General features: G+C 35.6%; 2 protein-coding genes across 4 annotated transcripts; one reads left to right on the top strand and one right to left on the bottom strand.

The window, feature by feature from the left end:
• The first annotated feature begins 239 nt into the window (after positions 1–239).
• On the top strand, positions 240–5,695 carry ILL6 (IAA-amino acid hydrolase ILR1-like 6). The gene is made up of 5 exons (XM_059597093.2): positions 240–780; positions 1,786–1,911; positions 4,117–4,431; positions 4,534–4,662; positions 5,200–5,695. The coding sequence occupies exons 1-5, from the start codon at positions 283–285 to the stop codon at positions 5,563–5,565; spliced, it is 1,434 nt and encodes a 477-aa protein (XP_059453076.2). The 5' UTR covers positions 240–282; the 3' UTR covers positions 5,566–5,695.
• Positions 5,615–11,348, bottom strand: LOC132183706 (delta-aminolevulinic acid dehydratase, chloroplastic). Of its 3 annotated transcripts, none has more exons than XM_059597094.2 (14): positions 11,212–11,348; positions 10,476–10,807; positions 10,092–10,203; positions 9,864–9,937; positions 9,315–9,383; positions 9,097–9,180; positions 8,889–8,958; positions 8,454–8,509; positions 7,764–7,885; positions 7,401–7,472; positions 7,231–7,312; positions 7,057–7,134; positions 6,325–6,488; positions 5,615–5,702 (listed from the first exon to the last, which is right to left on the bottom strand). In XM_059597094.2, exons 2-14 carry the CDS (start codon positions 10,779–10,781, stop codon positions 5,672–5,674), a joined length of 1,320 nt encoding a protein of 439 aa, XP_059453077.2. In that variant the 5' UTR covers positions 10,782–10,807; positions 11,212–11,348; the 3' UTR covers positions 5,615–5,671. The 3 variants fall into 3 exon arrangements, with proteins under 3 accessions (XP_059453077.2, XP_059453078.2, XP_059453079.2); XM_059597095.2 differs by having other exon boundaries at positions 5,651–5,740; positions 11,212–11,347; XM_059597096.2 differs by lacking the exon at positions 5,615–5,702 and having other exon boundaries at positions 6,096–6,488; positions 11,212–11,347.
• Between the last annotated feature and the right edge of the window lie 4,739 nt (positions 11,349–16,087).

Below are 16,087 nucleotides of genomic sequence, written 5' to 3'. Positions count from 1 at the left end.
TACAAAAAATTAATAATGTAAGACCAGAGTGTGTTAATACACGTCTCGTACCACTTGCTCAGAGTGGTTGGGGCCCATCAGCTGCGATTCGACGCCTTAATCAATTCAACGAGCTGTTTACACACTCGCACGCCATATTCTCCCACGTGCTCTAATACCATCTCTGCCCAATATTTCTCAGCCCCCTTTTATCCCCACGTGCTCTAATTCATTTTCTTCTTCCTCTTATATTTATTTCTCTTCCACTCTGCTCTCTCTCTCTCTCTCTCTATCCCCGTGAAAATGAATTTTCATTTTCACAAACTGCGTTTCTTAATCTTAATCTCTATGCTGGTTATCAACAGTATAATCCGATTGGCCGAGCCGATACCGACCACCGAAGACGACCGGTCATTCTTCGACCCGGGCTGCTGCTTTGGATCCAAGCCTTCGTCGGCGGCTCACAAGAACCGGACCTGCCTGTCAGCCACGGCTTCTTCGCCGGAGATATCAGGTACGGGCTGCGAGGTGTGGACCAGGGCGTGCTCGGAGGCGGTGTTGGGCTTGGCGAGGCAGCCTGAGGCGGTGGAGTGGGTCAGGGGCCTGAGGAGGAGGATCCACGCGAACCCCGAGCTTGCGTTCGAGGAATTCGAGACGAGCAAGTTGATCCGAGACGAGCTGGACCGCATGGAGGTCGAGTACAAGTACCCGTTGGCCAAGACGGGTATTCGGGCTTGGATCGGGACCGGCGGCCCGCCTTTTGTGGCGATCAGAGCTGACATGGACGCTCTCCCAATTCAGGTTTCTATTTTCATTTTTTCAAATAGTATTGGGTTTTTGTTGATTTTTCTTGTTAGTTTAAAAAATGAGTAATATTATAAGTCATCTTATAGTCATCTTCGTGTCATTTCAAATGTGAATGTGATATAACTTTTAAAATTACTGTTGAATTTGAGAGATGATGTATTAAATTTTAATTTATTAGTGATTTTAAAAAACACATTACATTTAAGATGATTCCAAAAAAAATTATAAGCAGACATATAGCATTACTCTTAAAAAACTATTCAACGTACTCTCATGGTTGAAGAACTTTTGGAAACTGAAGTTCAATATATATGTTTTTTCAATTTTCTTTTTTTTACTTGGTGTTTCCAAATTTGGAATAAGTTGATTTAGTCACTCATAAACCTTCATTTTAAATACCATGGTATGAAATGATTAAAAAAAAACACATATTGAAAATCTTTCGATGTATAAATGTAATTGTACTTTTTTTTATGCTGACGTGTAGATTAAGAAACATATATCAATTTATGGATGTCTTATCGTACAAATAAGAATTATCGTATGGTATTGTCATGTCATAAAGTACAGTGTGTGGTCACGAATGTACTACCATAAATTGTATGTAATATATAAAGTATAGTTACATACATACATTATATAAAGCAAATAGATATTTAATGTTGCATGTGATGGATTATGGGTACAGTTCAGATCCCAAGGCAAGTAGGTTTACCCCCATGGCGGCGTGGGTTACTCTTTTATGGGCAGTTCTTTCTTTTTACCTGTGATGATAAATACCTTTTGGAGGCTGCACTGAAAATTGGTTAGCATGAAAAAATTATCCAGATATAAGGCTAGATTTGGGGAATTTTTTTTTTTTTTTAATTTTTTTTTTCAAAAAGTATTTTGATGTAATATAAAAATAAAAATAATTTTGTATTGTTTGTTAATGTTTTTAAATCAAAAGTGAAAAAATAGTGGTTTAATTAACAAATAAAACCAATTTATTTGTTCCAGGAAGCCGTAGAATGGGAGCACAAAAGCAAAGTTGCAGGCAAAATGCACGCTTGTGGGCATGATGCACATGTTGCCATGCTTATTGGTGCTGCCAAGATATTGAAGACTCGCGAACATCTATTGAAGGTTCGGCTTTAGCTCGTTTCTATAACTATTAATGGTTTAAATTTGCCCTGAATTTTTGTTTTATGACTTATTTTCTGATTTAATTAAAAATAATAATCATCTTATATAACCAAGTTTTTCTAGAAATTAATCTCTTTGCCTTATATAAAATCATAAATGTTTGAATTGCTATTTGAATGTGCATGTTATGCCATCACTCGCAAAAGGGTTAACTGCATGGTAAAAATTGTGAGGGCCATCCTTTTTTTATATTTTTTTTCCCCTTTTTTTCATGATTAGTTATATGTCGTTAATAAACTAGATTAGAGTAAAACTTTATCCTTTGTAATTCTGAATGTGGGAGGATGGATCAGTTGGTGCAATACCTTTGGGAAGGGTTGAATTTGTGTGGACAACATTGGATCCACAAAAAGTGCAATAGGATGATGGGCTGTATTACTCCCTCATGTATTGCTACACATGACCTTAAAGGATTTCCCCATTGCTGTTTGGACATTTGTGTCAGAACTTGTCTTGGCATGATCAGTTTGCTTGGCAATGGATGTTTCTTCAATTGTTGTCATGAACATAATAATGCCTCCATTAATATTTTTGCTTCTGTCTTGTCTTTGCTATTTCTACTTTATGCCTACTTGATTGAACCGTGTTTCACACCCACGGCCACGGGGAAAGAATAATCAATAAAAAGAAATTTCCCAAAGGGTTGAAATCGATTGTCAAAAAGACTCCTTTCAGTAAAAATGGCACTCATTGCATTCCCATGGATGTAATCATACTGCACGAGGAGCTTTGTTAACTAACACCATTGACTTACAAAAGGAGCATTGATGAGCTTTGGGATTCCTTGTTTAGTTGGTGTAACCTTGAAAGTTGTTTTATTCTTTGACATCTTTGGTTATAATTTGACACATCATGGTTGATTTGTTGGGGTGTGATGTGTGAACAATATTGGGCCCTTTTTCTTTTCCTGTTCTTGTTTTAATAATTGTCGGGTATTGCATTTGTCCCTTATTCTATGTTGGGTGTTTTTCAGAATCAGAAACCCACAATGAATAACACACGCAGGACATTTAATTTTGGGATATTTCATGTTAAAACATAAGAAAATGCTTTAAAGTATTGGAGCTTTTATTACAATTTTTTTACAAACTGTCATGTCAATTTGTAAATTTCGTAGTAAGAAATATAATATTATGAATAGCAGTTTAATTTAATTGCTTAATAGCTGATGTGTCAATTCACATAAGTATCACTACTAGACATCTTGATCCACCCAAAAACAAATCCAAATGGGAACCTAAAAATTAAATATTGATACATGAATGATAATCTCTCGAGTGCTTGGTCCTCAAATAGAATATGTTAATTCTTTGATCTGTTTAATGAGTGTTGGCTTGTTTTTCTTATTTGCTCACATGCTGGAAACTGAATATATTCTCTACTCTTTCGGTGATGACCGAAGAAAACCCATAACTCTTGACTTTTCTTATGCGGTACCTAGCCGTCAAAAAGGTAGAACCAACAAAAGAAAAAAGAAATAAAGATAGTACTGGACCACTGGTGACACTATTATAAGGGATAGTTATAGTTTTCTGTCTTAAAAGAGGGACAGTCGTTTTCTGTCTTAAAAGAGGGACAGTCATAGAAACTGTAGAAATGGCCTTAAGTGAAAAAATAACTAGAATTCTCTTCTATTCATCTCTCTCCATCGTTTATTTTTTCACAGGAGATCTCCAAATTTTTTATTTATTTATTTTTTATTATTTTTTTTTCATATAGCAATGTTTTTGTCTTTTGATTGATGAAAGCATGTGAGTCAGTTTGGGTGTGCTGATATCTAAGCGAAAGAATACTTAAAAAAAAGTTATGGAATTGATGGGCCATATAATAAAATATGATTGGTGTCCGTTTCACCAATCCAATAATGTGTCATAATACTTGTTAATTTGTTAGGGAGTGGTTGGAAGATTGAAATATTCCAAACAAACAATCAAATTTGCCTTCTTTGTTGGGAAAAAAGAGTGTTAGGTATAGGGTTAGAAGTAGGAGAGGTCTTTAAGATGGAGACGCAAAGTCTTCTAATATCAACATTCGCATATTCATAATTTAGCTGTTTTCCTTTTTGTTTACGAATATTTTTTTCAATAGTGCTAATCTGCACGTTAGTCTTAACAACATTTTGTATGGTATGGTATTGTATTTCAGGGTACTGTGATACTGCTGTTTCAACCAGCAGAAGAAGCAGGGAATGGCGCAAAACGGATGATCGGGGATGGGGCTCTGGAAAATGTGGAGGCCATATTCGCAATTCATGTATCCCATGAACATCCTACTGCTACTATTGGGTCAAGACCTGGTCCTTTGCTCGCCGGCTGCGGCTTTTTTAGGGCTATAATAAGTGGGAAAAGGGGCCACGCTGGGAACCCCCACCACTCGCTTGACCCCATTTTAGCAGCTTCAGCCGCAGTAATCAGCTTACAGGGTATTGTGTCTCGTGAAGCAAATCCTTTGGACTCACAGGTATGTCCATATCTCAGTTATTTCTATTGTACTCCTAATTCTGTCTATTTGCTTGCATGTCTACGTTTATTTTGGATTGACTTATCCTTTTTTTCTGCTCAGGTTGTGTCGGTGGCATCATTTAATGGAGGCAACAACCTTGACATGATCCCGGACACTGTGGTCCTTGGTGGCACCTTCAGGGCTTTCTCCAACACAAGCTTTTACCAGCTTCTCCAAAGAATAAAAGAGGTTTGTCATGTAACTAGTACTAGAATTAATTGTACTAATGTACAACATTATAGTTTTTATTACAATTCCTTTACAAACTGACGTAACAATTCATAATTAAGAGTATCTAATTAACAAGCAAAGTTATTAATTAATTAAAATGACAAATCAAATTTTTTTAGTTAAATCATTTCACTAATTATGGACTACAACGTCAGTTTGTAAAGAAACTTATAATAAAAATTGTAGTACCCTTAGCAGCCAACACCCATGATAAAGAGTAATGCTACTCTTCACAATCATTTATCACACTCATTTCATACAATATAAAATATGTGAAAAGTAACATTATTCGTGATAAAATTATCATCGGTACGGTTTACTTTAGGGCCTGCTTTTTTTCTTGCTATAGGAAAGATAATAATTGTTTCCCAGGATGTGGGGACAATAGAAATTTATTTCTAACTAAAAGGAATCCAGAGGTGCCCTTTCACTTAACTATCCAGTTACCAATATTTAAACAGGTGAGCTGACAACACTCTTCATCATTACAAACAGGTAATTGTGGAACAGGCCATTGTTTACAGATGCTCGGCAACGGTTGACTTCTTTGAAAATGAGTACACCATATATCCCCCCACTGTGAACGATGAGAAAATGTACGAGCATGTGAGGAAGGTGGCCATCGATTTGGTGGGTCCAACAAATTTCAGGGTGGTCCCACCAATGATGGGTGCTGAGGACTTTTCCTTCTACTCTGAGGTTGTCCCTGCGGGCTTCTTCTACATAGGGGTAAGGAACGAGACGTTGGGTTCCATACACACAGGCCACTCACCTTATTTCATGATCGATGAAGACGTTCTACCCATAGGCGCTGCAGCTCACGCCACTATCGCAGAAAGATACCTCAACGAGCACCCGTGATGTGCTCTATGAATTTTGGTCCAATTGAGGGATGATAAAAGGGAAAAATCTCTCATGGTGTAAAGAACCAAGTGCAGTTGTAACTAGTACTTCGATGTTATTGTTGTTACAGATATAGTTGTTCCTTTTTCATCATTCTGTTCATTTATAAGCATCAAATTGCCTCGATCAGATTCTGGATTTGGAAACAAAACCAAAGAGAGGATCATTTTTGTTAGTTAATCCTAGGTTACATGAGAATATAAACGAGGAATCTCTTTACCGTTCAATAAGAGGTGTGCAAATTTATCATCGAGGATTACTAATTGCTTTCTACTCAACCCCATCAGACCCATTAAAACAGAACACGATCCTATCCATTTAAAGTATATGGGGAGGAACCATTTCATGATCCCAACGGTTAACATGGTGCTTCATCATTGAAAAAATGTTTCAGCTTATGGCTATAACCCATTACCTGCACAATTCAGCACCTAGCAGAACAATACATGCGTATGTATTTTGTTTTTGTTGTACGAGGACAAAAAAACTCAGAAAGCTGGATGTTTTACTCTAGATTACATCTTTATTGTATTGTCATGTGGACTAAACAAGAGTACAGTCTGCACTCAAGCACCTACATTACTTCAGCTGTATAGAAACGACAGACGGCACATGTTCATTTCCAATTTCAGTTCAATTCTCATGTCATGAAAAATTCAAGTTTTTTTAAGGTTTTTCACATAAAACAGTGCGCTATTTTATTATAAAAAGTCTCACCTCTTTTCACCACATAAACATTTAGCAGCTTGTAGAGCAAAATATGTAAGGATGATGTCAGCACCAGCCCGTCGGAGACACATTAGTGACTCCATCATAACCTTTTCTTCGTCAATCATCTTCAAAACCCCACCGGCCTTGATCATTGAGTACTCACCCGAAACCTGAACCATGAACAAAGAAAATTTGAGCACCACCCAACACGAGTCCATGAAACTAAAGAAAAATAACAAACTCAATGGGGAAAGGTGAGTTCCAGTATAACAAAAGCAAAAAGAATAGTAGGGGCAGTGGGTGCTAGTTACAAAACAAAGATACTTTGAGGACATCCACTAGAATCCCACATCTTTGCAAGCATAAGGTGAAAGAGTTTTCTTTTGCTAATCAATACTAATAATTGCAGATACCTGTATAACAAGTAACAAGGATGGGATCATGCCATGTACATGAAAGCTAAAACCTTTCTTTACGAGAAGAGTTATCAAGACAGTTCAAGATAATTATGATATTGTTTTTCTCGATCTTTATGTGTTTCTGCACCAATAGTTGGTTCATAATAGCTTGTCCTCAAAGTTAGAGCTACCAGATTTTCACTTCTAGTGCATAGGTGCAAACAATCATTTTCCATGACCATGCGGAATATAAGTTATTGAAAGTACCTAATTAAAGGTGAAAGCAGAAGTATCGCGTAATTAAAAATGATATTGGAAGTATGAAAGTTAATGAAGGTACCTGATATGCAGCAATTGGCAAAGAAGAGTTATCTCGGAGAAGTCTTATAATATCCAAATAAGGCAGCCCTGGCTTCACCTGTCACCCGAGTTATAACTAGCATACAGTGAACTTCTGCCTTACGTAAACATGTTCAAAGATCAACAAAAAGGGAAAAAAAGAAAAATTACAAACCAAGAGGATATCAGCGCCTTCTGACTCGTCTTCATGGGTCTCAACCAGAGCCTCTCTATAATTGGCCGGATTCATCTGATAACTTTTGTTTCCAAATTAAATGCAAGACAGAGCATCAGAACATTAGATAACAAATTTAACATAAAACTTTTCTTTAATGAACTACATACGTTTTTTTGTCTCCAAAGCGCGGATTTGAGTCGAGTGCTTCCCTAAATGGACCATAAAAAGAACTTGCATATCTGTTACCAGCATGATAAAGATAGACATTACCAAAACAGCAACCAACACCAAAGTGGAAAAATTAACGCTATCCGACAAGTCAAAAGTTCTGATTATTACAATAATTGGTCAACCTAGAAACCAGGTGCAGACAAATCACAGTACAACCACCAAAAAACAAATCAAGACTAAAATGTAATAGCATAAAGAAGATATTCACTAGATGGGAGTTCGAGGGAGTGAGGTTGCCCCATTTTATTTAGATAGTGATTGAAAAAGGAAAAAAATGAGAAATCATTTAAGCAAATTACTTCGCTGTATAAGACATTATCGAGACATGCTGAAAGCCTTCAGCATCCAAAGCTTCTCGAATGGCTCCTATGCGTCCATCCATCATGTCACTTGGACTGACCACATCGGCTCCAGCTCGGGCCTATGTGTAGAAGTAACGAAGCCAAAAAAAACAAATAAAAAATAAAAACTAGTCAGGTAATAGTAGTGAAACACATAGCATAACAACATGTAGGTAAATATTAGAAACCCCTACAAGGTTGCTCTATAACCAGAACCTTGCCCCAAGATTCGTATGTAAAATGAATCACAGGCCATAGTATACTGGTGCAAGAACCTTGCCCCAAGATTCGTATGTAAAATGAATCACAGGCCATAGTATACTGGTACAAGTTCTTGCAGACTTAAAGCAGCTAAAAGACCTACAATCTTTCCCTACTTTGGAAGTCCAAGATAAAGCAGTTTTCAATCATTGTCAAGTGGAAAATCTCAGTTTACCCAATTTTTGTTTGCCAAATTAAGGAAACCTTTAAACATTCTGTTTGAGAAGGCTTAAAAATGACAAAATCAAAACATGTGATGGGCCATCACACCACACCTTCAGAAACCTCAGGAGAGTCCCTGATATATTTTGAAATACCAATAGATGTATCTGTTATTTATGCAAACTGTAAAAACTAATTGCAAAGAATATAATCTACCAAAATTACCTGGGAAACAGCCTGCTTACACAATTGGTGTACAGTCTCATCGTTCATTATAACACCTACAGGGTATCAATAACATATACATAGTTGAATTAGTAACTCAACATTGGTATCCATGTGAGATCAACAAATAGAATGCACAAAAAGGCCATGAAATCGGCTACGTTAGAATAATGATCAAAAATTTGTTGAAACTTAAAAATTGATTGTAAGAAGTTATTGACGTGCAATAGAAACTTGGGCATAGAAAGCACGAGCATATCCCACATCACCAGCTGTCTAAGGCATTGGAGCATCCTACTGTCTAGAAAAGTCATTGGTTTTTTGCCTGCTTGAATTGATTTCCTTTCAGTTCTCAGAAAACATTTTTAAGAAAGATCAACAATTTTCTTTTAAATATAATAGCAATATCTAAAATATCACATATATCTATCTTACCATCTTCTCGGACAATACCGTCATGGCCATCAGAGGAGTAAGGATCTAAAGCAACATCAGTGTAGATCACCTGATGAAAGACAGATTTAAAAAATAAATAAAATAAAATAAAACTTTTTTAAAAATGTCATATTTCCAGATAGACAAAGAACTTTGACCTTAAAATCCATCTATAGCCCAAAAAATTAAATGAAGGATAATGACTTACGAGATCAGGGTATTTGTCTTTGAGCAACCGTATTGCTCGAGGCACTAAACCATTGTCGTTGTATGCTTCATCTCCCGCCGAAGACTAAAAGCAAAAGGCCAATCATGATACATCATTATGTGGAACAGAAGAGAAAACCCATTCTTACCCCCTGCCCCCAAATCACCAACCAAATGAAAAAGAAGTGGGTAAAAGAAAAGAAATTAGCGAATAAGAACCTTCAGAGCATCTGGAACTTTGGGGAAGAGCACAACACTATTGACACCGACATCCCGAGCCTTTCCAACCTGGTTCAGACAATGCTCACTCAAAAACTTGTCCGCAATTCAACAAAATAGATTACATTTAGATAATGCATTGAAAATTAAAAAGTGCTCTAATTGGATATGCTAATTAGCTCTATCTAAGCAAAAGTTCATTCAGGATTTGTCTACTACCATATCAGCTCAAACTATAACTTCCAACTAGTTGTAAAAGTTCCTGGATACGTACAACTAACATCTAAATAGTTAAACTAGTCTAAAGAACCATGGAGAGGCGATATGATTCTAAACAGTTAACAGTAACTTAGTCATCTACTCATGAGTCATGATAGTTTCTAGCAAAGCTAAATCTTTAATAAAGTCTAACTTTCGTTGGGATACACCAGTAAACCTTTGAACTATTAGTGTATTACCTTGAGAATTAATGACTGGGATATAAAACGTAAATGCAAATAACTTTACTTATGTGTGACATGTAATATCATCGGTTAGAGTTAATATCACCTCTTCCACAAGTCCATGTCTCCACCCAAGCCTATAACATCCAGGCATAGCGCCAATAGGTGTGTCCTCCTCACCTGCAAGTTTCGTGAAATGACATATTCCTATCATACAAATTGAGGCAGGTTTATGCATAAATGCAGCGTGAGCACACACATGAGAGAGAGAGAGAGAGAGATGCATATAACCAGAAACGTAAACTACAAAGGAAAGGTTCACATCAATACCAACCTTCATGAATAAAAAGTGGATAGACAAAATTTGCAGGTGATAATTGTGTCTCCTGGAACGCTGCCCGCAGTACAGGTGACTTGCGGTTACGACGAGGACGTCGATTCAGTGGCTGACACAAACCAAAAACAATCACCAAGGCAGGGGTTGCAGTTGCCAATAATGATGCTCAAATCCACACAATACAAAGCCATTCAATCAAATCCAACATTTCACATTTTGACGTTCTAAAACTTTTAATATTGAATCAGTCATTTTTTACTTTCTAATACTTCTAAACCTACTTCCCCAGATTACACCGAATATGATTGGATCATAATACTATGTTTGTTCAGGCTATCTAACAAGGTTATCCAAATGATATCCCAATGCTAATATACTCACAAGTGAAGGGACCACAGGAGTTCCAACTGGTGCTGCCGGCTTGCGGGGCACAGGAGGGGCTTCCGGCACGTTCCCAGCCACAACAGCAGCCTCACATTCCTCATCACTCAATCCCATCTTCTTAACTGGTCCATCATTCTTCTCACTCGCTCTTACAACGAAAAGACGAGGCCGGCGAGCTGTTGTTCCAGTCCTAACACAATTGAACTTCAAATTCCTTGATGGTCTAAGTCCAATATAGTTCTGGCAATCCAAACCCTTAATTGCTTGAACATTGCAAGGCACATTAACGATACTCGAGGCCATAGATTATCCCAATACTAACCGAATGTCTGTAGCGTGAACATACACACAAAACAGCAACAACGATCATAATCAAAAGGTCGGATATTTAAATATAAAATTTGAGAATTTCCGATTCTATGTTTTTCTATTAACACCAGAAGCTAATTGAATTCAAAAGCATCTTTTTTTCTTCAATTGACGTCTGTTTGGTTGCTGAGAAAGCCGAGGAAAAAAAATTTAAGAGGGGCCGATACTTATATAAAATTTGAGAAAGCGGAGCAAAAGAAACGAAATGTCCAAAGTTTTCTACTAAGATTTCAAAGAAATTTAGCCAAAAAGTTGTCTCACGCTCAACAACCAAACGCCTTTCTCTACTCTTTCTTCCTAAGCAGCCAAACAGAAAACAAGAAACCTTAGACAGATCCCGCGAGAAAGTGGTGGAAAACCTTACCTTGGATGCGAAGAAGCCGCGGGAGATCTCGAGAGGACCTTATCGGATGAGGGGAAACTGAGGGAAGCCAATGAGAGGAGGGCTGTACGCAAAAGATGAGTGAGGACGCTGGCATTTGATTATCTTTCTGTCGTATTCGTGTCCACCACCTAACCACTCTAAAAGCCAGACAACCTTACTGCTGGACGGCGACGGATTGTGATTCTGTGAATTAAAATTTAAAACACGTTCTTCAAAATTTTCAGCTATCTTATTAAATAAATTTTGACATTTTTTTAATTACTATTTTTTAATTAAATAATTATAATTTTTCATATTACCAAGTATCATTTTTTTTTATTCGATATCTACTATCTTAGTATTTATTACTTTTAATTTAAAAATAATACTTAGGCTTTGTTTTATTTATTACAAAAAAAACAAAAAAAAAAAGGAAGAAGAAAAAATCGGTGTTTGGTACAACTAAATATTATGATCAAATCGAAAACATTTTCGGTTAACCAAAAACCTTCTTTAATTTTTCTTAAAATAATTTTCTCTTTCTGTAAATTGTAAATTATTTTTTGTGTTTGAATCTCTTTTTCTTACAGTCTTTTTTATAATTTATTCTTCACAGCCATCAAAGGTTACTGGAATTCAGTATCGCTAATTTGCTGGAGGTCGCTCATCGTCACTAATTTTTCATATGCCGAAAAATATTTTACATCAAAACAAGCTGAGTTTTAGCAAATTTTGACATCATCATAAAAACTGAGAGCCTGTCTGGGAAACTTTTAAAAAAAAGCCTCTTTTTTTTCTTCTCCAATACAAACAATTATTTTCAAACACCGGTCAACTACTAAACAGATTTTTGAGAAAAGTACAGGAAAAACATTTTGGAATGTTTTTTTAGAATTTAAATGTATTTGTCGGGTTGGGCCAGACAAGGACTTCCTAGTTTATAAGCTTACCTCTAGCCTGCTAGCCTGGCTCGGCTTAAGAGAGTCTAGAAATCAAAACAACCAAACTATTCGATCCAAACAGGCGTTGGACTTGGGCCCATTGGCAGCAGAAGAGAAAGAAGAAACTTGCTTAAAGGCCCATGCCACTACACTCAAAAGGGAATTACTAGAAAGAATCCAAATGCCTAAACGCCATTTGAGAAATGATATGAGTCAATATTTTTTTCATATTTAGTTTATTTTATTTTATAAACCAACTAATAAATTTGTAGATTTATATGAACCCTACATAAGTTAATAATAAACTTCATAAATATAATAATTAATTTATTAAATTTATAAGAGAATATGAACCAAATATAAAGAACTTTTGTTCTCCTCCTCACCTTTCCCCCTTCCCCGATTCTGTTCCCCCCCCCCCCCTTTCTTTCTTTTTATTTTGTTTTCTTTTGTTTTATAGGCTCAAGCTCCATCGCACTAGGTGTGCCGTCCGTCATTTCCGTCGTGTCTTGTTTCCGGGGTTGATGGGACTCTTGGATCAGATTGTTCAAGCTTGATCTATGTCTCTCCGTCAGATCCACCTCGACATGCGTCCCTCCACCGCGCGCTCCAACCTCGCCCGCTTCCAACAGCTCTTGTCGCTTCTGATTCCGGCAATCCGCAACGAATCATGACTGACACATGCTTGCGTGTGGTTTTTTCGCGCTCTAGCCATAATCCTCTGGCGGTGTTTTGTGGGCTTTTGTGCATTTGTTTTATTTTTCTCGTTGTTTCACTGTATTTTGTGGCCCTGGCCTTTTGGGTTGAGAGTGTAAATAATTTTTTGGCTTGCAAGTCGAGAAAGATGGATGTTGCTACCTATGTATCGATTTGTCTATATAAAGCAGACCTGTTTTTACACCTGAAGATTAGTTATAAATTAGCCGATATTGATATTATAGATTGATCTTGAATATATGATTGTTATGTATGTATTTATGATGTTGTAACATCGTAGCTTCGACTATGATTTTCTCAGAACTTTTTGTTCTACAATGTAAATAGCTTTATGCTTGTAGTCCCTCTTCTGTTAATAAGACCGAAATGATTTCCTTTCAAAATATATATATATATATATATATATATCCGCACATGATAAATAAATTAACACACATACAAATACAACCATGCTTGTGGAATAGGTGCTGCTAGCCTCACCGGTCACCACAGAAGCGATGGCGGCGAAGAAAACAAAAAGAGGTTTATAGGAATTTGACCCAAAGATTAATGTGATTCGATTAATATAATGGAGGGCCCGTACCAAAGTCAGACTTTATTGAATTCGTGGATTTTCACGCATGATATCTTTGACAATCATGACAATCATGAGTGACTAAAGGTGAAAGCAAGCAACAAAAGGTACAAATAAAATCTTAATTGAAGGTAAAGCTTGTTTCTTTAGCCTTTTTCCCACACCTCTTCTTTTGTTTTGACATTTTACCTTTTCTTTTATTTATTGTCCTACTTCAGCACCATATCTCTTCCGAAATTACTTAAGAGGAGGGGCATTCATCAGCAAAATCACGAGGGTGGTTTGCTTTGCTTTGCTTGTTCAATACATATGATTATCATTCATTTATAATTGTTTCATGAATTACATCTTTTAAATCACGAGCCTTAAAATAGGTACCAGGATCCTTTCAATTTCATGTTGATAGTGCAAATTTGATTGAATGCTATATATGTTATCGCATCATTTAAAAATTTTAAATAATATAATATTATACAATTGTAATATAAACCATAAGAATCTTAATCCTCAAAATAGAGTGATAGCAAGAAAATTAATAAGACAAACTTAAGTAAGCATGCACTAAGGTACAAAGACTTGTTTGGATTACAAGAAAACTTGCTTGAATCTAATCTCACTAAGAATAAAGGTAAAATATCATTCACCCCCTTGCTCTTTATTAAAAAAAAAAAAAAAAAAAAAAATTCCCAGAGAGCGGAAATCCCTCCCCAATTATAATTATATATATATATATATATATATATATATATGGAATAAATAAGTCTTCTAAAATTAGTTTTTACCGTCCTGAAAACTATTTATTTTATTTTATTTTTTAGTTTTACCTTTTCTTACCTAAAATTTAAATTCGGCCCTGCCCCACTCCAACTTGGCAACTTGCATTGAAATTTCACTACAATTTTTTAGAAATTATATATAAAACATGCAAGATATATTCAGGTGGATATATATTAAATGAAGGTTACTTTCACAAGCAGTAGTACTTCAAAATTAATGCGTTCTCTGGAATAATTTAGGGAAAATGAAGTGTAAAAGGTAACCACGGAAAGAATAAAATTTACAAAAATCACTTTTTTCGCTTTTTCTTTATTTTCTTTCTTTCTTTCTTTCATTTTTTCGGTCCCACTTGCATAATTTTTGGATCGAAAGATGTTATTGATGAAAGAGAAAAAGAATCATTCCTTCCTCCTAATTCTTTTATTATTACGATTAAAAATTTCAAGATTTCATTAATCAAAATAGCATAGCTTTTCCGCCACGTACATATATGTAATATCACACGTAAAATCAAATGAAGTCATTCTCATTAAAGTTACTTAGACGGACTACCTAAATTTCGTGTGATGAGGTTATTCAAGACCTACGTACCTGTAACCTGCTTCGATAGTTATTATGACAATATGAACATATAGGTATTGTTTGTTAAACAACACCCCCTTTTTCGAACACTATTTACTTTATTCATAAAAAAATCAATATAAAAACATTTTAATTTTTATATCACATCATTAACTTTTCATATTACAATATCATTTACTTTTTACTAGTATTTAAATAAAAAAAATCACTACAAAACAAAACTTTTTTCACTTGTTAATACTACTTTTTCACTTTCTTATACTAATTATTACACTAATTGTTTTTCCGAACCAAATATAAATAGTGCCGTGTCAATGGATGTTGTTTGCCAAATAGCATCATAGAACTTGAATTGTCCAAACACTTATTCAAACAAATAAGATATGGGCAATCTCTCGTATAAATCTGCCTATAATTGCATGAGATCTCGTGCATATATGTCATTGATCCTCAAATAAAATGTCAAATCGATGGATGGCAACCCTCCTAAAAGATCACTCTCTTAGAAATTAAAAGCGAAGAATGCTCTAACTCAATTTTATTTCATCACCTCGATCAAGTTCCTCTAAATCAATAATCTTCTTATGGCCACGAATCCCATGGATAAAAAGGACACATTAGATTTGACTGTGGCGGACCACGGACGTAATGAAAAGAATATCCAAAGACTTGTTGTGGCATGTCAAGTCAACTATGAAATCTTCCATGATCATGCGTAACTTGGCATGTTGTAAAGCATTATTCGTCTGAGGAGCTAGAGACTGATTTGAAGTAACGAAGTTATTAGGGATGGGTAAAGTCATGCAAGACAGTGACAAAACCACAATGTTTTTATATGGCATAAAAATATACATAGAATATGAAAAACATTAGAAATACATTATTTGACATGTTAAAAGGGTGTTTAATTAGAAAATCATATAGCTAGACACGTTTTTTTAACCATTTTAGATTAAAAAAAAAAAGAAAAGAAAAAAGGATTAACCATTTTACATACAAGTGTGAGTGCTCGATCGTAAATTCCTTACAACATAGTTAATTAGATTGGAAAAAATTTAGTGGACCCAAAAGATAGATTATGGATTGACCTAATATTTGTCAAAAAGGATTTGGCTCCTACCGAGAAGGGACCCATAAATTGCGTGTTATATCCATATTAACTAAAACTAGTAATTAGTACTTATCCGCAAGCACGTGTACTAATTAAGCAAGAGAAAAAAGGTGACTAACAATTAAACGCGTCTTACTTTTCTTCACAAAAGAAAGATTGCATTGAGCTTGAGTT

Source organism: Corylus avellana, chromosome 7, assembly GCF_965113065.1.
Source record: "Corylus avellana chromosome 7, dhCorAvel1.hap1.2, whole genome shotgun sequence".
Taxonomy (NCBI): Eukaryota; Viridiplantae; Streptophyta; class Magnoliopsida; order Fagales; family Betulaceae; genus Corylus; species Corylus avellana.
This window is presented reverse-complemented; position numbering and strand designations above follow the sequence as displayed.